Source organism: Crotalus tigris, unplaced genomic scaffold (assembly GCF_016545835.1).
Source record: "Crotalus tigris isolate CLP2741 ecotype Arizona unplaced genomic scaffold, ASM1654583v1 scf7180000024349.2157984, whole genome shotgun sequence".
NCBI lineage: Eukaryota > Metazoa > Chordata > Lepidosauria > Squamata > Viperidae > Crotalus > Crotalus tigris.
The window spans coordinates 217,575-243,262 of NW_024100518.1; the positions used below are offsets into that span (position 1 = coordinate 217,575).

General features: G+C 37.7%; 1 protein-coding gene and 1 long non-coding RNA gene across 7 annotated transcripts in view; one reads left to right on the forward strand and one right to left on the reverse strand.

Moving 5' to 3' along the window:
- Positions 1–3,215: 3,215 nt before the first annotated feature.
- The window catches only part of SMYD3 (SET and MYND domain containing 3), a 326,831-nt gene continuing 304,358 nt past the window's right edge, over positions 3,216–25,688 (reverse strand). For all 6 annotated transcript variants that reach the window (XM_039327012.1, XM_039327013.1, XM_039327018.1 and 3 more), the window contains 2 exons: positions 9,220–9,328; positions 3,216–5,975 (listed from right to left, as the gene is read on the reverse strand). In XM_039327012.1, coding sequence (XP_039182946.1) covers positions 5,877–5,975; positions 9,220–9,328 — 208 coding nt within the window. In that variant the 3' untranslated portion in view covers positions 3,216–5,876. The remainder of the gene's footprint in view (positions 5,976–9,219; positions 9,329–25,688) is intronic.
- The window catches only part of LOC120300693, a 43,535-nt gene continuing 25,383 nt past the window's right edge, over positions 7,537–25,688 (forward strand). Inside the window, exons 1-2 of the long non-coding RNA XR_005554716.1 lie at positions 7,537–7,668; positions 17,038–17,100. This is a non-coding gene — a long non-coding RNA (uncharacterized LOC120300693). The remainder of the gene's footprint in view (positions 7,669–17,037; positions 17,101–25,688) is intronic.

The following is a 25,688-nucleotide window of genomic DNA, read 5'->3' on the forward strand; positions in this document are numbered from 1 at the left end:
TACTTTCTTATGGTTGCTATTTCAGAACATAATGTTGGACTCTAGTATGACTTCTTTTAGAATCAATTTAGAATTACGCTTTCCCAAGAAATAGTCCTATCATAATTCCTCTCCCATGCTGCCAAATACAGCAATAACATTTCTTTGTAGCATTTTCTAAGAATTTTCTCATGAAATATTGTTTTAAGTCTATTTTTGGGCAAGAGTACAATTAACTCCTCCTCCATCACATTAAACGTATTTCATTTTCAAAGAATGCAATTAATTTTTTGTAAAGTGCACATAGCCATATGGACTGTGAGAGAAGCTGAATGAATCTGAGAAAATTTGCCATGATTTTGCTATAATAAGGAATAGTCAATTAAAGGTTGTCAGAATGAATTGTCAATTTATGTTTACAACTGTGTAGATTCCATAGGATGAAAAATAGATAAATGCTTTAATTAAAGCAATCAAAATGTTACAAAATAGCCTGCTTTGCAGACATATTATTAAGACTGGATGTAAGATAAGCCAGGGGAAAAAGAATATAATAAGCCAAAGGATAATTGTATAATTTTAGACAATAATATTTAAAGATATAAGGCACTGTGAGCACAGGCACAGATTGTCACAATTGTGTGGGAAGTAGCCCACATAATGTGATTAATTTGAAATTAGGTTAATGAACAGAGTAACAGGAGAATGTTCACCCACTGATCCAGGTGTTTATTTTATTACAGGATAATTTTGCTGTTTTCTTCAACCAATTTTTCTTAAATGTGCTTTCTGCAGTGTACCTCTGCTGGCACCATCTTCTCTGTGCATAGACTTACACAGAAGCTATTTTAGGAATTACAGATTCAATGTGACTATTCTTTTCCTGGATGGCATCCAGGTCTCTTTAAGAGCTCTTTGATTATGCAATCTGTTCTTGTGCATAATAAGGAGGAAATATAGATTGGACATTCTTGCCAGCTCTAACCCAACATATAAAATTAAAAGAAAGTTTTTAACAAAATTTTATATTTTATAATCTGTATTAATATGCCTGTTGAACTGCTCCATTGAAGGGCAAGGCAGAATGAGTACATCCATAAGCTTTTATATACCTGGTTTATGACTCTATTTGTGATCTTTATAAAGCTATATTCAACTTCAGATCTTTTTTCTTTACAGTTTTTACCCCATCTGACAAGTTGTATCTTATTAGCTTAGCAGAAAACCCTGTATTTTATACTGTTGGTTGATTATATGCCACTATGTCAGTATTGAGCCTTAGGAATGACACAGATTTTCTCCAGAATAATCTCTCCCCAGTCTGGCCCCCTAAGGTATTCTAGTCATGCACTCATCCTGATGTAACATTGCTACTACTTGTCTTCTAATTTATCGATAACACTAGAGCAGCGGTTCTCAACCTATGGGTCGCGACCCCATTTGGGGTCGATCGACCATTTTTCGGGGGTCGCCAAAGGCGGCGATCCGTCATTTTCTCCCCTCCGGGGGCGCCGCCGCACATGCGCTCTGCGCATGGGGACGGCGCTGCGCATGCGCGCTGGGGCGCCGCTGTGCATGGGGCGGCGCATGGGGGCGACGCGGTGCATGGGGCGGCCCCACACATGGGGCGGCGCATGGGGGCGTCACCGCGCATGGGGGCGTCGCCGCGCATGGGGGTGTTGTCGCGCATGGGGCGCCCCCGTGCATGCACTGCGCATGCACACGGCACCGCACATGCGCAGAACGTTTGTGTGACGGGGTCGCCATCACACAAACGTTGAGAACCACTGCACTAGAGTGTTAGCCCACTTGATCAGAAATTATAATAGTATCTTATCATTTTGGACAATTTTCATGTTTCCAATCATCAATTTTTAAGGAAGATTAACAACAGATCACATGGTGTCTGCAGATAATTTTGGAAGAAATAGATTACCTGGACCCTTTCCAGTCAGATTTCAGTATGGGGCTGAAATGGTTGTGGATGACCTCTGGTAGGCTTGGATACAGATAATCCTTGCTTTTCTTGATATTCAGCAGCTTTTGTTACCACTGAACCTTCTGGACCGGCTTCAGGATTTCAGGAGGCAGTCTTGTACTTTCCTCTGGGATGGATTCCAATCAGTGTGGATATGAAGGGAGAGATCCAACTTGCAGCTTCCATTGTGTGGGCTGCTTCAGGGATTGACATTCTCCCCATTCCTGCAGGAAACTACTGAGTGAATTTATCCAATGGCACAGAGTGCAGAACTATCGGCATGCTGATGATACCTAGCTGCACCTCTCCACTCTGGCCTGGCTAAGTGATAACATGGAGGTTCTGCTCTTTTATTCAAACAAAGATCTAGTGTGGCTATGAACAGGAAGCAGTGTATGAACAAAGGAAACAAGAGAAATACCATCATATGACCAAGTGCAATGGTAAATGGGAAAGGCCTTGGGAGACAGAAGACATGCTGTCTAGGGAATGGTCAGATAAGAGATGGCATAGCCTGCAGCTGTATTACAAAGAGATTCAGAAGGCACCCTTCCTAATTTCTCACTCTGTAAAAGAGACAGGTGATTTGCAATATCAGATTTGCAAAATTCTGTTAAGGTAGCCTTACAATAAAATAGCATTAGCTCATCTGGTTATGTTTTCTGTCTGGTCTGCTCAAAAAATGCTGACACCAAGCCAGAAAATCGTTTTAGGTGATGTTATTGCTGACAAGCCATATCAGAGCCTCGCTGCCATTCTCCAATCTTGCAACAAATCAATTTTTCTGACTTTTGGCTCCCTTGGTTTTCACTGATATTAGCCTGACGTGAATGTGAAAGAAACTGTCAGATGAAATACAAAAAAAAAAATGTGTGTCTGTAATACTTGTGTGATCAGGAGACAGTTATATGAAGTGCAGCCAAGTCTTTCACCTGGTTGCACGGCAGTTTAAAATGATGAGGTAGACCACTTGCACAAAAGATCTAGAAACTTGTTCCTGGAATTGACAAACAATTCAGTGAAGTCTATGAACAAGACATGATTTGAGAACCTTCTGATCTGATATTCAAATTATAGTTATGCCATCATTGTTTTCTTTGTAAATTTTTTTATATATATACATAGGAAGAAGTCTTTTGCCTCACCTTGAATTGATTCACCTTCATTTGTTTAACTCTCAGAGACTTATGAACCCCCGCCCCTTTTCTCCCCTGCAATCAACACCCCAATGGGAGAAAAGCATAAAGCACATCTACTCTACAACTCTACGGCATTTATTGTCCATAAATTAATCTGTCCAACAAATAGCTCTCAAATAAAAATAAATGCCCTTTCCATTTACTGCTGCTGCTGAGACAAGCACAAAAAATCATAATCAATGGAAAGTAATACAAAAGGTGTGAAGCTTGGTTGACCTGACAGCCTGTGAAGGCCAGACCTGCAGTTCAGCCCATGTTACTCAATCAGAATCAATGGGAGGGGATGATGTCTTATTTAATTTACACCATTTTAGACACTGCATGAGGAAAGACATATAAAAATGAGTATGACAGCACCTTAAAAACCACCCACTTCAGTTAAAATCCCATATCACCATATTTATCTGGGTATCTGATGAGCTGTGGTTCACGAAGGATTATGCCTTTTAATCAAATTGGTTAGCCTGAAAGGATGCTACTAGATTTCTTCTGATTTTTATGTTTTGTGTGGATTAGCAGTTATCTTCAAGGAAACTTCTGAACTGCACGAGGGAGCCCAGCATTTCACAAATGCAATTATCTGTATATCAAGTGCAGTCATATACAGAACAATCTGGACTTTTCTCCTAATAATGTTTATTGTGCTAAAAAGAAATATGCTTATGACAGAGTGCTGACATAACCCCATCTTTGATCACACTAGGCTCCATGTTGGGCCAGGGAAGTGCATGAAGTTTCCTTTGTGGTATCACATTCAAAAGTTTGGAAGAGATTATACTCCTGTATTGGCATTTGTGAGTTGCCATTCTGACTTATGTCCAGAGTGCTCATTTTCTCTGAAATGTGTTTTCACCGTATTGTCATAAATGCTTTCAAGCTACTGACTTAAACGGACATGACATTTAAGAATTAAAAATTAAGGCCCCCAAAATTTCACTCTTGTCACAAACTTCAAATCCTTCTAAGAGTTGATTGTTGGGAACTTTGGAACAGCCTGATACTGAGTGAGGCTCTTGAGCCATCTTGCTCAGCAGCATCAACCCTAACGATCTCCACAGGGTTTCGGGCAAGAATTTTTCCTGATGCTCCTGGAAATGCCAGGAAATTGAACCTAGGACCTCCCACACGCAAAGCATGTCTTTGACTAATGAGCTACAGCTTTCTTTTCAGAGGACTAAAACTTAAGTGAGCAGATTTTTGTCTGGCAGATTTGAAGTGTGCATTTTAAGTGAGAAAATGGATGGGGGAAGGAAGGGGGGGGAGAAAGTACATAGCAATGTTCTTGTTTAAAGCAAGCAATATCTGCCTTCAGAACATGCATTTACACTGCAGTTTCAAGGATGGGTTGCATATTCTTCGTAATCTAAGATTCAGTTTTTAATCATGTACAATGTCAAGTTCAGTCACAGGGTTGTTCCATCCAAGAAACTCTGTTATAAGAATCTCTGCACTCCTGGAGATTTGCTTCAAGTCAAATCTAGACAGAACATTGCTCAGAATGGGAATTGTGTAGGTAATTTCTTCCATCTGGTAAGAACTAGCCTATTTTCCCAAAATAAATGAATATAAAATTTGCTAGTCAAGGTGGATAAAATTGGACAAGAATGCGAGACTGAGCACTTAGCATTGGAAAGACACATTAACTACACAATTATAGGTATATTTATTCAGAAGTAAGACCTTCCCCATTTAATGGAATGTCTTTAGTAGGAAGCATACAGTGAACTGCAATTGTTGTTGGCTGATTCACATTCTGAGAACTTTTGTATCTGGGGGCATAAACATTACTGCAGTATTACTAGATAGGAAGAATGCAGATGATTCAGGAATAAATTGATTCTGTTCATCTTTCTGCCTCCCTTCCTCCCTCTCTCTTCCTCCTCTGATGCTGATACATCACTCAGGGCAGAATCACTCAGAACAAACAGCTAACAAATGACACTGTTGGAAGTTTGCATCTCAATTGTATCTTCAATTTCCATGATTAATAATCTAACAATAAGCATGCTGTGCAACAAATATACAAGGAACGTGGAATGCAAGGAAACTGAGTTCTAGTCCTGCCTTAGGCATGAATGTCAGCTGGTTGACTTTGCCCAGTAACTCTCTCTCTCAACCACCTAACAGGGTTGTTGTTGTGGGAAAATAGGAGGAGGAAGTATTAGGTATGTTCATCATCCTGAGTTATTTATAGAAAATAAAATAAAAGTGGGATTAAAAATACATCTAAAATAAACAAAACAAATCACTGCATACCTGGAAATGAGAACACTTTGTGGGAGCAATTTATGATAGGACAAAAGGACAGTGATGAAACTAAATTCAAATACTTGCAATGTATTCGGAGGTATGAGTCTTAATTTATACCCATCTAATAATGCACTTACACAAATTAGCATTTTCTATACTTTCAATTACAAACAAATTGTAGCTTGGAATTTTCCTGGTGTCTTTTCAGCCCATTTCTCAGCAGGAAGCAGTTCTTGCTGGAATTACTGATTGTTGAAAAATTTCATTTGGAGAAATAGCAAAAGTAATAATGTGAAGATTATATAATAAAACAACTAGACTATTTTTTCTTGCAGAATTCAGATCAATGGAAAGCTACTCAATATGTATGGCGATTTTACTGCCATATGTTTGGTTGAGAAAGATACTTATTTTCTTCTGAGTCTCCTTTTTTGTTGTCCTTCTAGGTTGTGTCTTGCACGTCATCTTTATTATAATAACATGCCAACTTCCCACTCTTCTTTAAGTATCATCAGGTCCTGCATGAGGCTATGCTCTGTCCCATGAGTCACTTTTATAATATCATAAGCCTGAAATGCAGAAGAAATACAGAAGAAAAACATTCTGTTATCCTTGATGGTATGCCTCTAAATATCTCCATCTGGAATATTTTATTTCTAAAAAACAATTTGCAACTTCGCCAGTATAGATTGTCACTTCAGCTTGTCTCTTCATATATTCCATAACAATGCAACCTCTTTTCTACTAGTTTATCCAGATTGCTATGGAATTTACTGCTCTTGATGCTCCTTTGCTTGGCCTCTATATATTTTAATATGCCATGTGCTTTGGAATATGTTTAGTTTAAGCAGAAAACATATGTGCACCTTTCAAGGTAATCCAGCTTAGTAGCATAAGAGCAGCATTATGGAACTGGTCCTGCCTTGTTTTCCTCCATGGTCTGAAAAAGGTTTCATTTAGCATTCAGATCTATAGAAACAACAGTGCCAAATAAAGGAAAGAATTTAACTATGAGCTACCCTGAGCAAACAAATAGGATACTCAGCATAGTATCAAAAACCACACGGCTTCTCTCCTCAAGAATATAAAACTCATTAAGTAATTGATAAGGAAGTGCAAGTAAAAGCCCAGCACATTCATTTATGTCTAATTTGCATTTGGATTGGACAGGCTACCTAACATCAGAGACACATGTAGAGGTATGCAAATACACCTCTCTGCTGCTGTCATGATGAAAGGACAGAGCAAGGTCCATCATGCTAATGGGCTACAAAGCAAAGGCCAGGATATTGAGGAAATAGTTTCAGTTTCTCCTTTATCCCTCAATTACAGGAAGGCTTCTTAGAGATGCAAAGAAAGGCCACACTCGTGTTATTTACATCACATATATAATAAATAATGCATAGGGCAAGCTGGAAGGAACCAGTTCAAATGGAATCTATTTGGAAAGGGCTGCCTGTGATTCTGGAGCAGATACATTTGGGTTATGTCCCTTTATAGCAGGAAACTGATACAGATGGACTATACATGCTTTGGGGTAAGAGCTTAATGTCTCAGCAGAGGACTTACTGAATTCTTACAGATTTCCAATCATTTATAGTAGTCTTGGCATATTGTGTGATATAAAATTCTTGGAGGCTAGACTTCTTCCTGATTTCCTCAATTTTTCTGTATACTTCGCAGAGTTTTGTTTTGTTTTGTTTTTAGGAGTCCTACTAGTATCGAAACATAAAATCTGCCCTTTGTCTATTTTGGATCACAAATGTAATCTTTTGAAGTTTGAAAAAATATAATTAAAATATCTTTAATTGTAGGAGTCTTTGGAGGTTACAGTTTAGTGTAGGACTTATGAAGATTATGAAGATTAACCCAAGTTTAATCTCCAGAAGGTATGCTAGGAATCTATTTCTCTAATTACAGGCAAAACTAGATTATAACATTGATATGGATGGATATCTTCCAGGGATGCAGTGAAATGATCACTCATTTATAGACGTCAGACTTAGGAATTCAACAATTCTATCAAATGAAGCTACTAGATGTCAAAATCAATTAAATGTGAAAGAAATAACAGTTATGAAATAACATGAAATTAACTGAAAACTTTATTTTTAATTACATTTTATTACAGATAGTAGCACCTCAAAATCAGCTTTCAACAATGTTATTATTGTTAGTGTTATTACTACTACTATCCTGAATCAATCTACTGAAGCATGAAGGCATCTTCACTGAAGATTCTTTCATGATGGTCCAGTGCAGGTAAGTAGAAAGATTTTTGGACTTTCCAATCTAGGGTTGAGAAGAGTGAATAGCCCAAAGCCATCAAACTGGCATCTATGGCCAAGGTCAGATTGGAATTTTAGTCTCACAATTAGTAGTGTAGCATCTTAATCACTAAACCATTTTGGCAATCCCTTCAAATAAAACGTGAATTTACGTGTGCACATCTGGGTGTGTGTGCACATATACATATGTTCATATAAGAAGTGTATGACTTAATGCTAATTCTTAAATGATGATTTGTAATGGGCAGAAGACACGCACCATCTTAAGCTCAGTGAGAGAAAGGCCAGAAGCCTAACAAATAAGACAGAAGCATTAAAAAAAAAAAAATCTGATAACAATCTCAGATAAAGCATTATAATAGATTAGTTGAATTTTAGAAACTTTCTTTTACATCCTTAAACAAGAAACTGGAACTTAAACTACAATATGTGAAACTTTACAAAGAATCAGCTGGGGAATTACATAAGGCAGCTGTCACAAAGCTATGTAACTCGAGCAAATATATACAGTGACTTTTCCAGAAGGTCTTGTGCATTTTATAAATCTATCACAAATTTAGAAGAAACTCCAAATAAGGAGCAGCCAGCTGAAACAGGTTCAGGTCTGCATGCAATGAACTTCTATATATAGGACACCATTCATGTGCAACCAACTTGCTTTATACCACATAACTAAAACCTTATTTTTTGTCTCACCAAATGTCCTTTAAAGTTTAAACAAGCTAATAGATTTAATTATCTTTAGTAACTTATTTTTCTACAGGAAATTATTTTGTTTAAGTACTTTTACAGATTTGGTTTCAGACTGCTATTGAGCTGAATGAATTGTTAACAAAATAAATAATGGAAAACATGTACTGCTTTCAGAAACAAGTTAGTTACTAATATATTTCCTTTCAATAATGATGAGCAGATTATGCATATACGACGTATTGCTATTCTGAACTGGTTTACAAATAATTCATATGAAGAAACTTCCTCCAATCAGATCTTTTAATAATACACGTTCTTTGCAGTGGTCAGCACTAAATTAAATGTGTTCATGACTTAATTATACTCAGATTTTGATTGTCCTCTTTTTCATCAGCATTCCATCCCAAATATTTCAGGTGAATTTCAGAATTCTTACTAGTTTATGATCAAAGGAAGCATTTCCACTACTATTTACATTGCCTTCCCCGTTCAGTGAGATGCAGAACATGATCAATATTTAAAAAGGAGAAGCAGATTAAGGTACTGAAACAGTCTCTTGTTCATCCAACTTAATAGCTATTTGCCATTCAAGGTTTGGGGTGATTAATGATACCCCCTCAGATACTGAACAGTAATTACCAACCACTGCTATTAAAGTTAAGTCTCTCCTGGAAACTGTAAGCAGCTCACTTTGTAGCCATTGCCTCTGGGCTTAGATGTAAAAAAGTGGGAGAGTGCTTTCTGACTGACATTTGGAAAGCGAGGTGAGTGAAAAGAGGTTGCAGAAACAATTAGGAAGAAAGAGACTGTAGGACCAGTGAGCAAAACTGACCTGTTTCAGGGTTGCAAGGGCCTGGGAGGACATGTCCTGGTGGAACTGCAACTTGGCCACTCTCATCATCTGGATAGCCTTCAAAGGATGGAAGCTGGGATAATAAAAACTGAAAAGAAGGGCAGGAAGAAAATTACACCCATTTGTCAGTTCTCACTTTCACCATCCCTACCCCAGTGGAGAGCCATTAGAGTAGGACTACAAAGCCACTGTGAATTTTAATGAGGTATTAGGGAGAAATTAGCCAGCGTTGAGGAGTGTGAAATACTGAAGGTTTGTTAACAAAGTATTATTTTCAGTCTTGGAACAGTTCTTATGTTATCCTGTTAGAAAGTGACAAGGGTAGGATTATTTCCCCCACCTTCCTGAGACAATGCAATAGCCAGCAAAGCAGCATTCAGTCTTTTTTTAAAATAATATTTTTATTAATTTTCTAACTTTACATTTAGGTATTTAAAAAGCAACATGGTGGCTGGGTTAATCAATAGTCCAGTAACATACAAAAATCTTTAGTACAAATCTCAAACTACAACCTCAAATATTTCCTCTCTTTTCCCTTAATATCTACTATCTCATATTTAAGCTAATGCAGTTCTTACTATATCAACTAAATAAAAACATCATAATTACATTTATCAATAATTTTTTAGCTTATACATATCTTAATTACTTTTACATTCAATCTTTACATTCAATCAATGTCCTGTTATTGGTTTTTCCCAATTTTTAGTTTCTCATCAATATTCAAATTTAACATTTGATATTTATAATTTCTAGGTTTTAGATAACCAAAGTTTCCTTTATCTCAATTCATAACAGAATCTAATGTTCAAAATACACATCTTATCTATTTGGTATAATCTTGTTCTATTTCCTAAAAGTTATCTATTTCCCCCCCATCTTACATCATCTAATTAATAATACAGTATCCCCTTTAATAAATCAAAGCCCATTATATGTATTATCTGAGTTAATCAATAAATCAAACATATTCATAATATTTTTTTTCTTTTGGGTCTAATTTTTAAGTATTAAACAAATAGCATCCTTATTTTCAACTAATTTCCAAATGTTTTAAATTTAATGACCAAACTTTTCCTTATCTCAATTTTTCCCTTTGACCCACTAATTAGTAATATGAAATCCACTCTGATAAATCAAAACTCCAATTTTCTTCAGCCTTATTTTGGCTTTCTTTCTTTGCCAACTAGCCTTCCATGTCAATGCTTTTAAATCATCAAACAGAACTCCCTCTATTATTATATATATTGTTTGGAATAAGGGAGACCATTTAGTTGCCATTTTTCTGGAAGGGCTAGCCCATTTGTATTCCTTAAATCCCTATTATTTCAAATCCCCATAATTGTCCTGGTATGTTTATCTTCCATTCAGTCTGTTCTTCTTGCTCCTCAAATCTCTTCTGATTTATATAGAAAGTCTTTTCCATTTTCAGTGTTGTCAGCCCCTTTTCTGGATATTCCATTGACTGTATTTGTTGGTCAATTGAGTTCTCTGTCTTAATATTTGATTGTTCCACTTCTTCTGTTACCTTCTGCATTGTTAGTTCTTTAGTTGTAGTCGGAATTTGAGTTTGTATATCTAAACTGACATCTTGTTCTTTTCTGTAACATCTTATTTCGTCACAAGCTGAAAGGATGGTTTCATGTATTACTTTCAGCATGGAAAGAATCTTTTCCTGATCTTCATCCATCTTCTCTTAATGGTGTGTTAGGTTTAGGACTTTGAAATCAGACAGTGAAAATAATTTTATAGCTGGGTATGGGACCTCTATTTCACATGTTTGTAAGTAGTCTTTATAGTAAAAGTCGTTTGTCAAGTAAGATTTTATAATCCAAGGTATTTCATCATCTCAAATAATGACCAATATTCCTCAAATAAAAAAGTAGGAAGGCAATTCCCCACATACAGCTCTAAAATCTATAAAGGTTTACATTCATAGTTCAAGGAGGCCAGCCATGCTACCCAGAAGTTCTCTTTACAGCTGAACCTCTCACAGATGGTGTTTATCAAAGTTAAAAGAGACTTATCTGTAGTCTGGGCTTCAAGCCAAGTCTCCTTTAGGGAATAACAAGTTGTAATACCAAGCTTTGCCATAAGATGTCACCAATGCTGCTTAAAGTTTTTTAAGTCCAAAATTTTTATAGTCCTTTTTCCAATTTTATTTCTTTTTTATGATAAAAATAAAAGTCTTCGGTGAAAATAAGAAAACTTTTAGTCCTCAAGTTTCAGAAACATATAAATCTAATTAGATTAAAGTTATTCTTTAAATGCTTTAACTCCCTGGGTAGTCAGTCGCCAGTATTCTTAGAGGGTGGGATAGAAATTCCCTTCCCTCTCTCCTCACAGGGGGAAAGATACTTTGGGCAGCTTTTAAAGGAAGAAAAATACTTAGGATCTTAGAGAGAAGATTGGATCTCACCCAGTTTCATCTGCGTTGCTTTAGAAGTGCCTGGTGGTAAGTGTGACTTCGACTATCTGAAGCCTGGTGACGAGCCACATTGTTTATGGCCAGTCTTTCCTCTGCCGGTTTGGAGGGCTGCCTCGCATCAAGTGGAAGAGCTGCCGCCCTCCCACAATCAAGTAGGGATCCCCTCCTTGTTCGTCACCCCTAGAGGGCAACTTTCAACCCTTTCCAGGGTCCCCCAGTGGAATGAAACCTAACACGGAAGACGGAGCTCGTCTTCCAGTGGCTGCAGCAGCTGCAATGGCAAACCGGAAGCCACATTCAGTCTTACTAACATGGGGGCAATGCCGTTTTCACTAGGAATCTTTCAGTGTAGGACCTGAACCTTCATATTCCCAGATGCTGCCTGAGCTTTGATTTTATGGTTATTTGGGACTTATACTTCCTAACATGTGACTCATAAAATATGCAGTGACTAAAGGGAAAATCATTTGTCTTATCGAAACCAGACTTTCCTATCCTGGCATCCTCCCGCCACAATTTCTGGGAATTATGGCAATGGCTTACACTGTGAAATGCGTAGGAAAGATGCTTTCAGTCAAGGAGGAGAATAATGTTTTTGGTGAAAGATGCACCTTTCTTAAAATCAATTAATAATTGGATTCTCTGGCTGAAAAGTGTGAGAATCTGACTGCAAGGGATGATATCCATGGAATGGGTGGGACTGAAATGTTTATCCAATTGGGGGTGGAGTGGTGAAAATTAAAGGGAAAAATTCTTCACTCTTAAGGTGAAGGCACTGATTTTGCCCAATAAAAAGAGAGCGTGCACATAGAGAAACACGCGCAGGAAATAATCACAGGCTTTCACAGTCCTAGTGAAAACCATAAGGTCCAAGAAACCTCATAGATGGATATGGCCTATAAAGTTTCTCTTCTTTCCTCAAATATGAATTCAATAAACAGTGTACAGCAAGTAATACATTTTTAGCCTCCTATATTTAGTGGGAACACAATAAAAACAGTAGTGCTATTAGGATTCCTGAACACTGTTGGAAACATGTTGACTAGTCCTACAAATGCTGACTAGTCCTAACCATTGTTTTTAACTATGAATTTCCCCTTAGCCACTACACATGCATATTTTATGAGTCACATGTTAGGAAGTATAAGCCCCAAATAACTCACAAAATCCAAGTTCAGGCATCTGTTGTTTTCTGGTAGAAACAGATATTTTAGATAGATTAAATTATTCTGAACAAGCAGGCAAAGCAAAGCATGGTTTGCCAACTTTTTCATAAGTGAGAAGTATGCGTACCAATAATTTAAAATCAAACCTGATGTCACCTTTCCCAAAATGGTCTTCTCCTTGTTTAGAGTTTGCCAGACCTCCATTCAAATATCCTGTCCCCATAAATGCTACTATTTCCATGCATCAGAGAAACAAGAATGGCTGTCAACCTGGGCCACTGAGCGTAAAGCCACTTGAAATAACTGATGTCAGGAAAGTCAAGAAGATGACTTCCTGAGCTCTTTCACCAATGGTGCTGATTGGCCTTTTGCCAGGCTGCCCGGCCATTCTCTCTCAGGCAGGAAATTGATCATGCAGAGTCCTCCCACATCAGACCTACTGAGACTTGTTTAAAAATTGCATCCAACTCCTAAGGTCTGTAAAGATTTAGGATTAAGGTAAACGATACTAGAGGAAGTAGTAACTAATTAAGCAATGTCAGGTAGATAACTAAAGCCAGTCATAGGTATAATTTAAAAACAGGAAATTCAAGAGGTGAAGGTAAAGGAAGCAAGCATGAAATGGAGTGTACAGAGAACATAAATATTTACAAAGCTGTTTTATTGGACTGATTTATGTACTTGTTCCATGCATGGGCTTAGTGGCTTTCCATTAGCTTTAAATCTGACACTTAAAATAGCTGCCTGGTATTATTTTCTGTAACAATGTTTGTAAAATTCGTTGAATATTCTTTGCATGGGACACATGCTAACAACCTCTTTGTATTCTCTGGGAGGAGAAATAAAAACGAATGTCCAAACAGCTGGGTCCCACTGAACTTCAAATAGAAGATAGCATGGGGACAGTTCAATTTGTTAATGACATACTTAAGTTCAGCTCCCAAAAGACTAGAATCTTAAGGCTATCTCAGAAAAGTAAAAAGAGACTGACATACATAGTTAAAGGATTAAGCCTTCAAATATATTTCGGATATACCTAGATAGAATGAAGGAATATAGTGCTACTACTAGTTTAATTGGCTCTCACATCCTAGATCCTAGGAGAAAGTACCATGAGTGGCTCATCACTGACCATGATTCTCATCCCAGTTCAGGTTTAACCCCATATAGTCATAAGTAACAAGCACTATAATGAAACTTGATGACTCTCATGTCAGCAGTTAAGAATACATTGTAACTAAGAATATAATTATTGACTATTGAAATTGATTAAGAATTAGTCAAATTTAAGGGACAACAGAAAAAGAGTTCACTGTAAAACATGTACAGGTAGTCCTCAAATTATGATCATTCATTAACAATTGTTTACAGTTACAACAGTGGTGAAAAAAATGACATATGACCAGTCCTCACACTTACAATTGTCGCAGTCTCCCATGGTCACTTAATCAAAATTTGGGCATTTAACAACCAGAATATATTTATGATGGCTGCAGAGTCCTGGGCTCAGGTGATGACCATTTACAACCTTCCCAGGGAGCTTCTGACAAGCAAAATCAATGGGGGAAGCCTGGATTCACTTAATGACTATGTGATTTTCTTAACAATTGTGACAAAAGTGATAAAATCAGGTATACCTCACTTAATGACTACATTGCTTAGTGACAGAAGTTCCAGTCCCATTTGTGGGAGTAAGTCAAGGACTACCTGTAGAAGAATGAGGGATGGTACCTTGTTTTCAGTTCTGCAGTATTCTCTCCTTGAGACATCCATATAAACTACATCAAATCTTTGTAGGGCAGTGATGGCAAACCTTTTAGAGACCGAGTGCCCAAAACTGCCCCACCCCTGCCCCACCCTCCCTGCTTCATCCCTGCCCCGCCCGCAGGGCCACCCACCGCCTCCATGGCCCTCTGCAGCAGATCACCCAGGCAGCCCTGCAGCACCATGGCGGCCACGCCCTCTGCCCATACCCTGCAGCATGATTTGCACGCAATGGGGCACGAGGGCGGAGTCTTGTCCCTGCTACCCAGTGGCTATGTGCTTGGCTGCGCTGCTCTGCGCAGGCCATGCCCAGGGTGACTCTCATCTGGGGGGGCTGCTGGTGAGGAGGGGGCGCGAGGGGAGGCAGGAATGGGTGCCCACAGAGAGGGCTCCAAGTGCCGCCTCTGGCACGTATGCCATAGGTTCACCACTACTGTTGTAGGGGAAGTATTTACACACACTGTTTTACATACAGTGTTTACCAGACTCACTCACACTTACAACCATTGCAGTCCACCCCCAGAACTGCATCCCTCCCTGCCAAGTGGCAGAGCAAGATATTAGAACTCTTTCTCTCCTGGCCAGAAGAGTGGGGGGGGGGGGCTTACTCACTCTGGACGTAAGTTGTCTCAATGGGTGGGGCAACAACAAAGAGGACTGTCTTCCTGGATCCTGTCAGTGGAAATTATTTAACTGACGTAATGCAGAACATACCCTTTCTGAGTGGCAGTCTGTGGAAGAGGCACTTCATCTGCTTCCCCTGATAAGACCTGTCCAGTAATGTATGGCTGAATTGTGTGTCATAACTCTCATTTTCCTCGGAGCACAAAAACCCCACAGCCATGTCAAGGTAGTGCCTCATTGGGGATGAGAAGGAGGAGCAGGAGGAGGAGGAGGAGGATTTCAGTAGAATTTGAAGCAATTCTGATATCACTACAGCAAATATTGTAAATTATCAGGATAATAACATTGTTTTGGTATCTTTCATGGGTGGCACAACATTTTTAAACCACTAGATCTACATCTATGAACTCCGCAGTGGGTTGTGTTAATTTAAAATAAACTCAAGTCCAGAATAGGAAGTAGACTAACATAAAATAAAAGGAACAAATTGAAAAGAAAGCAGTTCAAAAGAAGATGTACTTTAGCAACAGTGTAACAATAACCTTGGCATCCATTATGTGCTCTGACAGCAAATCAATGCTGGTTGTTACTATAAGTGGTCACATTCAACTCTGTTACATGCCTTCAAAGTGCAATTATTAGACTAACATTAGGAACAGGGAAGGCAAAAAGTGCATAATCTTGGAACAAAATTCCTATCTTTCCTTATTTTGATACATTCAAATATACACAGTGTCAAATGCTAAATGCTTTTGGAACATCAAGGGATTGTTTGGCCTTAAAGACTACCCAGAGAGAAAGGATGTGGAGAAAATTATCTGGGATCTATCTGATTTAAATTGTAATTATTGAAGTTGGGGGAAATGTTCCTAAATTCTGAACATTAAAAAGGAATAGATGAAATTACATATTCTTCTCATAGTTTGCAAAATAGAAGTTCAGATGTTTTAAATAGTGAATTAGATTCCAGCAACAACAGAAATTCAAGACATCCAAAGCATTATTGTACTATTCTTAACTCTAGAATTCATTTTATCTCATAGGGACATTAGTATCATATTTAAAATTTATTTTTTCATGGTAACACAAATTGATTCTTTTTAAATAGCATTATTTCTAACTTCATAGTTATGATTACTATTTATTCATTAAACATATTTTGAACTCCATTAAACAAATAATGTTATCTACACTAAAAATGTTTTTTAATTAGCTATTATTATAAGGCCACTAATAATTATTTGTCCCTGCTGTTCGTATTCTACCTGTCTAAATTCTTTATACAACTTGTCCATATATACAATCTTGTTCTAAATAAAGTAATTTTCTTTACTCTTTTTTCATTCAGTGGCTTTCAAATGACAAATATTCTGACACATTTTTGCTATGTTCTGAATTCTGTTAATAAGATAATTACTAAATTGATCATACTAAACAGAATGAAGCTACATTATTATTTTAGAATGACTTTAATGTCAATTTTGTTAGCTTTAATGTCAAACTAGTTTTCTGCTATAAGCATTTGTTTTATTATAATTTTATATTCTGTGAATCTGTTGAAAAGTAAAATCTATAAAATATCAACTAAGATAAACTCTTAATTTGCCATATGGATATTAATAAAAAAAAACAAGAAATATTTTTTTTTTAAGATCTTCTGATTGGCTACCAAAGTCATATGGATTGTAACTTCTTAACTGGAGAATTTTTGTTTTGTTTTAAGGAATGCATTTTATGTTCGTAATTGAAGCTGATGTTAATTCCAGGTTAAAGAACAGGAATATGAATTTAAGCTATGCTTTCTTTTACATTTAGAGAACAGCATTTATCAACTTACCGCTAGGTAATGGTACCTTGCAGCTGCTTTGTATTACTGAGGTAAGTTGGCCTTCCCCTATCTGATTCATTAATCTTCTAGCTAACACGATCACTGGTCATGCAAGATCAAGAAATCTAGTAACCATACCTGGAATCTGAGGTCTGTGGGATGTATTAACATTACACTTACATTTTCTAATTTCTTGGTCAAGGAGGCCCCAAGTTTTGCTTGTATTAAAAATCCACAGCATGCATCATTTCAGAAATATCAACAACCTAAGATATGCAGATGATACCACTCTAATAGCAGAAAGTAAAGAGGAACTAAAGAGCCTCTTGATACGGGTGAAGAAGGAGAGTGCAAAAGTTGGCTTGAAACTCAACATTAAGAAAACCAAAATCATGGCCTCCTGCCCTCTCAAGTCCTGGCAAATAGATGGGGAAGAAATGGAGGTAGTGACAGATTTTATTTTCCTGGGCTCCAAGATCACCTCAGATGGGGACTGCAGCCAAGAAATTAAAAGACGCTTGCTCCTGGGGAGGAAAGCTATGGCAAATCTAGATAGCATACTAAAGAGCAGAGATATCACCCGGCCAACAAAAGTACGTATCGTCAAGGCCATAGTTTTCCCAGTTGCAATGTATGGATGTGAAAGCTGGACCATAAGAAAGGCTGAGCACCAAAGAATGGAGGCCTTTGAACTATGGTGCTAGAGAAGATTCCTGCGAGTCCCTTGGACTGCGAGGTGTTCAAACTGATCAGTCCTAGAAGAGATCAACCCCGACTGCTCTTTAGAAGGCCAGATCCTGAAGTTGAAACTCAAATACTTTGGCCACCTAATGAGAAGGAAGAACTCACTGGAGAAGGACCTAATGCTGGGAAAGATTGAGGTCAATAGAAGAATGGGATGACAGAGAATAAGGTGGTTGGATGGAGTCACTGAAGCAGTAGGCATGAACTTAAATGGACTCCAGAAGATGGTAGAGGACAGGAAGGCCTGGAGGAACATTGTCCATGGGGTCGCAATGAGTCGGACACGACTTCGCAATTAACAACAACAACAATATGTAACATAATTACATATATCACAACACACTTGTATGAAATCAAACAAAATGGGAAAATATTAAATTACCTGTTTTTCAAATCAAATAACAAAACATAAACAAAAGAGCAGAAGCTGTCTAGACAGACATTTTGGTGTTAATCAGAATAGACCTGAAAGGGACCTTGGAAGTCTTCTAGTCCAACCCCCTGCAGGAGACCCTATATCAGGGGTAGGCAACCTTGGCTCTTTTATGACTCGTGGACTTCAATTCCCAGAATTCCTGAGCCAGCCATGCTGAGGGGAATGGGAGAGGTTTCCAAGCTGAGCCATGCTGGCTCAGGAATTCTGGGAGTTGAAGTCCACGAGTCATAAAAGAACCAAGGTTGCCTACCCCTGCCCTATACCATTTCAGGTAGGTGGCTGTTCAGTCTTTTCTTAAAAACCTTCAGTGATGAAACACCCACAACTTCTGAAGGCAAGCTGTTCAACTGGTTAACTGTCCTCACTGCTAGGAAGTTTCTCCTTAATTCCAGGTTGCTTCTCTCTTGATTAGTTTCCATCCATTGTTTCTTGTCTTGCCTTCTGGTATTTTGGAAAATAAGTTGAGCCCTCTTCTTTGTTCTGCCAAGCTATAGCTGTAATATAATTTGCTTGAAAGCAAAAGTCAGGAAAATTGCTTTTTGTCTATTGTGGTGTGGGTTTTGAAATAAGATGTTCTATATTCATTACTTCATATGCTTGCAAGCTTTGCATTTTGGCTGACTTGTCATTTTGGGGTATTGTTGTACTCTTTCCTTTGACACTGGATGATTAACCAAAAGAGAAAATACTATTATATTTAAATTTGGAAAAAAGCTGCATACTGTACATCTTGATTCTTATCCAAGATCAACCAGTAAACATCACAGTCAAGGCACAAGTGATGAGGGATGGTGTTTGTATTGCCTGTGGTGACCCTAATGTGTAGTTTTCCATACTGAAATCTTATATAGATAGTCCTTGACTTACAACAGTTTGTTTAGTGACTGTTCAAAGTTACAATGGAATTGAAAAAAGTAACAATATCTTAGGGCTGACACAAAGAAGAGGGAGTCAAGCTATTTTCCAAGGCGCCTGAAGGCAGGACAAGAAGCAACGGATGAAAACTAATCAAGGAGAGAAGCAACCTAGAACTAAGGAGAAACTTCCTGACAGTTAGAATAATTAACCAGTGGAACAACCTGCCTCCAGAAGCGGGGAATGCTCCAACACTGTAAATTTTTAAGAAGAGACTGGACAGCCATTTGTCCGAAATGGTATAGTGTTTCCTGCCTGAGCAGGGGGTTGGACTAGATGACCTCCAAGGTCCCTTCCAATATTATTATTATTATTATTACTACTACTACTACTACCACTACAACTTATGACTGAATTTCACTCTTACGGTCATTGCAACATCCTCAAGGTCATGTGATCAAAATTCAGAAGTTTGGCAACTGATTCATATTTATGACAGTTGCAGTGTGATTAGCTTTTGTGACTTTCTGACAAGCAAAGCCAATGAGGAAGCCAGATTCACTTACTAATTTACTAACAACTGCAGTGATTCACTTTACAGCTGTGGCAAGAAAGGTTGTAAAATGGGGCAAAACTCATTTAACAAATGGCTCACTTAGCAACATACATTTTGGGCTCAGTTTTGGTCATAAGTCGAGGGCTACCTGTAATCTGTCCATTAGGTCCGCTCTGCAGGGCATATTCAAATCTTACAGGGATTCAGAAATAAACAAAATAGAGCTGGGTTTTTTTTAGATATCAAGAATTATACATTTACACAGTAATTATTGGATGCTTATATATTGTGTATCTTGATTAAATAATGCATCTAGGTAAATGACCAATAAAGTCTTATCAAAATACCTATGTTTTTACAGCCCAACTTTTTAATGGGCACTTTTTATTTTTATTACTACTATAACTACATGACCTTTTATCTTACCCATGATCTTCAGTTAATGAATATGTTTAGTACCAACTAATGGACCTTCACTGAGCAGCATAGCACAGAACTTCTAACAATGCCACGTTGTCACCCTGGACCCTGAACTCACCCTGAGCACTCCGGATTCGAACAGTTACAATAACTCTTGCTCCGTTTTTACAGAAGCACAGATGCTTCCATTGGACAAGCAGTTCAGATGGTTCGCGATGAATCAGATACAGATATCAGAGACCTTTTATTGGATTTTTAACGCTGGGTAGCTGAAGCATGCTGGAGAAAGATATCACTATTTTCCTGAGCCATTTGGTATTGTTTGCTCTATATAAACTAGAAGGCTGTTTAATTTTGATCCAACTAAGTAAAAACCAAATTTAAGAACCTTACAAGGCAGCTTTTACTACTGCAGTTTGTTGATTTCTTATGATCTTTCTTCTTTCAAGTCGTCTTTCTGAGTGTAAAATTCTTTTTCATTCTTTCTCTCCCCATCTCCTCTTTTTAAAAATCCCTTTTCTTTTCTTCCTCTTATATCTCTTGTGACTACCATTTCACTCTTAGTTTAATCTTCTGTTTCCAGATTATTATTATTTTTGTTCCTGCATTGTAGCTGCCCTGCTGTTCTACTCATTGTGTGCAGGTGCTTGACAAAGCAAAGCTGATAAAATGGTTAGTCTCTGCTCAGAGATAGTCTTTCATAAATTTAATCTAAAATTTCACACACAATATGCAAAGTAGAAGAAAACTGCAGGCTGATTCATACCACACAGATTTATTTCATCAGGAATAGAAATTACATAGGAATACTTATATTATGCTAGATTTCTATAGTAACTAATGCATTTTCTGGAAAACTCTGGAAAGGGATTAATCATCTGATTAATATCAGAAACGTAACAAGAAGGTTTAGCTCAAAGTCTGAACTCTTTCATTAACAATTGCTCTTTTCACACAACCTTCCACTAAATAATGAAGGGCAGAGTAAACTCTTTACAACTTTTGCTCTATCTTTCACTGCTTCATCCTTAATCAAAGCACATTCACAAAGAAATGTAACAGACAGCTATCCCAAGTCAAAAATTGAATTGCAACTGCTGGTGGGTGTAGGAAGTCTGATTATTTTGTTTTTTTAAAAAAAATTATCACAGAAAAATGTACATTTTTCTTTCAACAGATTTCATCAAGGCATCACAGCAACTCGATCTCAGCTTTTGCTTGGGGATGTCTCAAATGGAGTCTCCTACCTGGAGGCAATTATATAAACTAGTTTAACATGAGTTAAAATGAGCATTAGCTAGAGACAGCCGGCAGGGTTTATGTTATGCTTTTCTTTTCTGATGCGTGCATCTACTCCCTTGCCCAATATTGATTCATTTTTGTAAAATAGATACAAATGTTCAGTGAGCATCTGTAATAAGCCGATTCAAAAATGACTGTATGAAAATACTTCAATTAAATATAAAGGTAGTCCTCGATTATGACCAAAATTGAGCCCCAAATTTGTGTTGGTAAATGAGACATTTGTTAAGTGCGGTTTGCCCCATTTTTACAACCTTTCGTGCTACAGTTGTTAAGTGAATCACTGCAGTTGTTAAGTTAAGTTTGCTGGTCAGAAAGTCGCAAAAGTTGATCAGGTGACCCCCTAGGACTCTGCAAACATCATAAATATGAGTCAGTTGCCAAGTGTGACCATGGAGATGCTGCAACGGTCGTTAAATGTGAAAACAGGTCTGAAGCCAATTTTTTCAGTGCCACTGCAACTTCAAATGGTCACTAAACAAACAGTTGTAAATCAAGGACCACCTGTGTAAAATGAACCTTCAGGCCATAAAGCAGGGGTCTTCAAACTTGGCCCTTTTATGACTTGTGGACTTCAACTTCCAGAATTCCTCAGCCAGGCCAGCTGGCTGAGGAATTCTGGGAGTTGAAGTCCACAAGTCATAAAAGGGCCAGGTTTGAAGGCCTCTGCCATAAAGTATCCAGTCTAACTCATGAAGGCCTCTGCAGCTTCCTCTGTAAATCTTTCCCCCCTTCCCAAGGACTCCATTTCCTGGCTAAGAAGCCATTACTTCAAGTTTCTGGAAATCTCATGGCAGCTCTTTGGGAGGGGATTTCACTTGACTCTCCTCTTGTCCTACATCCCAGGGCATCCTGATAAGGAAAAACCCAACTTAATCAGGGTTGCCGATTAAATTTTGGTCACCACGATTTAAAAAAGATGTTGAGACTCTAGAAAGAGTAGAGAGAAGAGCAAGAAAGATGATTAGGGGACTGGAGGCTAAAGCATATAAGGAATGGCTGCTGAAATTGGGTATGTCTAGTTTAATGAAGAGAAGGACGAGAGGGGACATGATAGCAGTATTCCAATATCTCAGGGGCTGCCACAAAGAAGAGAGAGTCAAGCTATTTTCCAAAGTGCCTGAAGGCAGGACAAGAAACAACGGGTGGAAACTAAGCAAGGAGAGAAGCAACCTAGAACTAAGGAGAAACTTCCTGACAGTTAGAACAATTAACCAGTAGAACAACCTGCCTCCAGAAGCGGTGAATGCTCCAACACTGGAAGTTTTTAAGAAGAGACTGGACAGCCATTTGTCTGAAAAGGTATAGGGTTTCCTGCCTGAGCAGGGGGTTGGACTAGATGACCTCCAAGGTCACTTCCAACTTTATTATTATTATAAAGGGTTCTCACTTGGTAAGAGTACTTGTGAATGAAATGAGTTGGGTGGATTGTTAGTAAAATTAATTAGTAAAAGTTTAAAAGCTTTTAGAATGGGGTAACTATAATAATAATACTTTAGTAAAAGTATATGCTACTCAAATCCAAGTAATACATTTTAGACTATAATAATCATTTAATAATTTTATTTATATACTGCTGTTACTCCCAATGAAGCCAAAGCATTACACAGAAAAAAATATAGTAAAAACAATCTATAATGTGCTGCTAAAGCAATACAACACGATAAAAGCCCAGCAAAGCTAAAGGAACACAAAATAAGAAAACATTAACAAGGCAGTATTTAGTTATACAACAATAAAACAATTATGTCAGAGTTACATTATGTTAATATGGTCACTAATTTTACAGCAGTACAGTCCTAGAGCAAGTTCAGCATGCAAATGTTTATGTGAACTATCATGTTTTAAGCTGTTTTGCCCAACTGGACAGCATAAGATTTGCCTATGGTTTCCCCAGGAGGGAGCTCCATAAATCCATTATTCACTATGTGTTTTGCATAATCAATGTTACTGAAGAAAAGAAGAATGGCATAGCTCATGTTTTTAGTTGCTGACAGCTATGACATCTAGTTCACCATGTTAAAATTAGCACCCCTGGGAATTAAACTTCTGGAATTCTGGGAACTTGCACTCCCAATCTCTCTTTGATGGGGAAGGCGAATTTACTTTGTTTATAAAATCAAGCAAACTTTTCCTAAGATTCTCCCCCTAATGACCCTCGCAGCAATATTTTCTTCTGGATAGCATGACAGAGTTTTTCCCACTGATCAGTCACTTCTGTAGCCTTTCAGTTTAGATGAGCTTTATCCACAGGTGAAGTTATTAATCTGAGTAGGGCAAATAACTCATGTCAAAAGAACAGGTCAGAATTATCAGCTCTTACTGAAAACATTACACCCGTGGTTTAGAAGCATAAAAACCTGTCACATAGAGTCTTGTTGTGTAAGATTCTTAGATATCACTGATCACTGTGTTTAATGAATGCTGTACCGATAAATGCTTCCATTCTAACACATCTGTTCAAAAAAACATAGTGGCTGTCTTTGAAACCAGTCATAATCTACACTACAAAAAAACAAATCGCTTAATGCCTTAAGTATGCTTTACCTTTTGCTCCTATGAAAATTATAAATGGAGGAAGAACTGAAATAGAATACTAAAAAAAAAAAAATCTAAATTCTCATAAACTATTACTGTTCATATGAGATATTAACAGTGACTATTGTTCAAATTCTGCAGCAATATAGCAATAAATATTAAACTCAGTCTTAGGATATGGTTTTACTGCATTCATTTATTCTAAGCTTAGTGCCTCTGCTTTTTAACTGACTGTATCTTATTACTTTGTTTAAAACTGAATTTGAAAATGCACATGTTCTTGGGATAGTTTTTGTAAAAAAAAAAAGGAATAAAATAATTGTGAAGATATATTTCCTATATCCAAAATATGTTTTCCTAATCACCATGGAATTAAACTATCAATAATACTTTAAAATACTCTCATTATTGGTATTTAAAGATATTTTTAAGACTTGAAACTTTTTTATAATGCAGTCTTTTCTCTACTTCGTTCTACCTACTTTTGGTTGGGCTCTAGTTTTCCAACTGTTCACATGAAATGCGTCTGGCATAATTTTGGAACATTTTTTCTCTTGAATCCATCAATATCATGTAGATACAGCTATGAACAAGTATTTAACCAAATAAAAGAAAGGCGCATACACTTCTGTTGAAAAAGTATTTATCCTTTAGGATTTTTTCAATTTTTGCAAATTTTTGGCATAGAATCTTACCAGAGCTTCATGCTGATACATAAAGAAAGTCTGAATGATAAAAAGATATCAACATTTTGGGCTTGCTTCATTTATTTTGTGAACAAAATATAAAATAAAAACCTGATAAATTCTCCCCCCTCCCTTTGTATTTTTTTTTCAGCATCTAGTCAGGATGGATTTTTTTCCCTATGTTTAATGTTGGTTTTATTTGTTGCTTGGGTCATTTTTTTCCCTTTTGTGTTCTCAATTTTTTTCTTTTTTGTTGTTATTGTTGGATGTATGTTTTGGGGGATTTTTTGTTTTGTATTTTATTCCAATTGATAACATAATAAATATATAGTAAAGAGGTAGTCCATGGTTAACTATGGTAATTAGGACTGAAATTTCCATCACTAAGCAACATTATTATAAAGCATGACATCATGTGATCATGACTGTCCACATATACAACTGCAGGGTGCACTTCAACTTCTCCCCACCCACCTAATCTCCTTCCTATCTCTGCCCTTTTGGTCACTCTGCTACCCTGCCACTCAGTACTCCATCGCTATTGCTGTTTCCAGCTGACTTTCGTCATCTTGTTCCTCCTGTTGCTGACAACATCTGCCTGGCCTGGTTCTTCGTAAGGCAGCTGCTGGCTAATGTAGGCCTTGTTCCCATGGCTTCATGCAGTCTTTTTGAAATTGTGTGCAACCTTCCTGAAGCTTGCATGTCCTCTTGCCCCCAGTAGCATCCACCTCTGGCCCAGCTGTGCTTCTATGCAACCACAGTAACTGCTTGTATGTCCTCTCACCCCTGGTGTCACAGGTTCCAACTAATGAAGCACTTCAAAGAACTTTCAGGCATGTTTCCTAAAATCTTTATTTTCAGAGCTACAGTTTTGCCGGTCACCATGATGGACTGGTTGATGCCAGAATCTGAACTTCCTGTCGCTGGCATCAAGCTTTCCTTGCTCAACCCCTCCCTTCTCATGCAGTCACAGGTCACATTATCCAATTAGTGAGAAGGTCAAACGTTTACTTCCTCTTTCTTTCCCGGGCTTTTCCCCCCGCCCAGTCTAAGCTAAGTATTAACCCAATAAATGCCAGACAGTTTTGCATATTGTCAAAG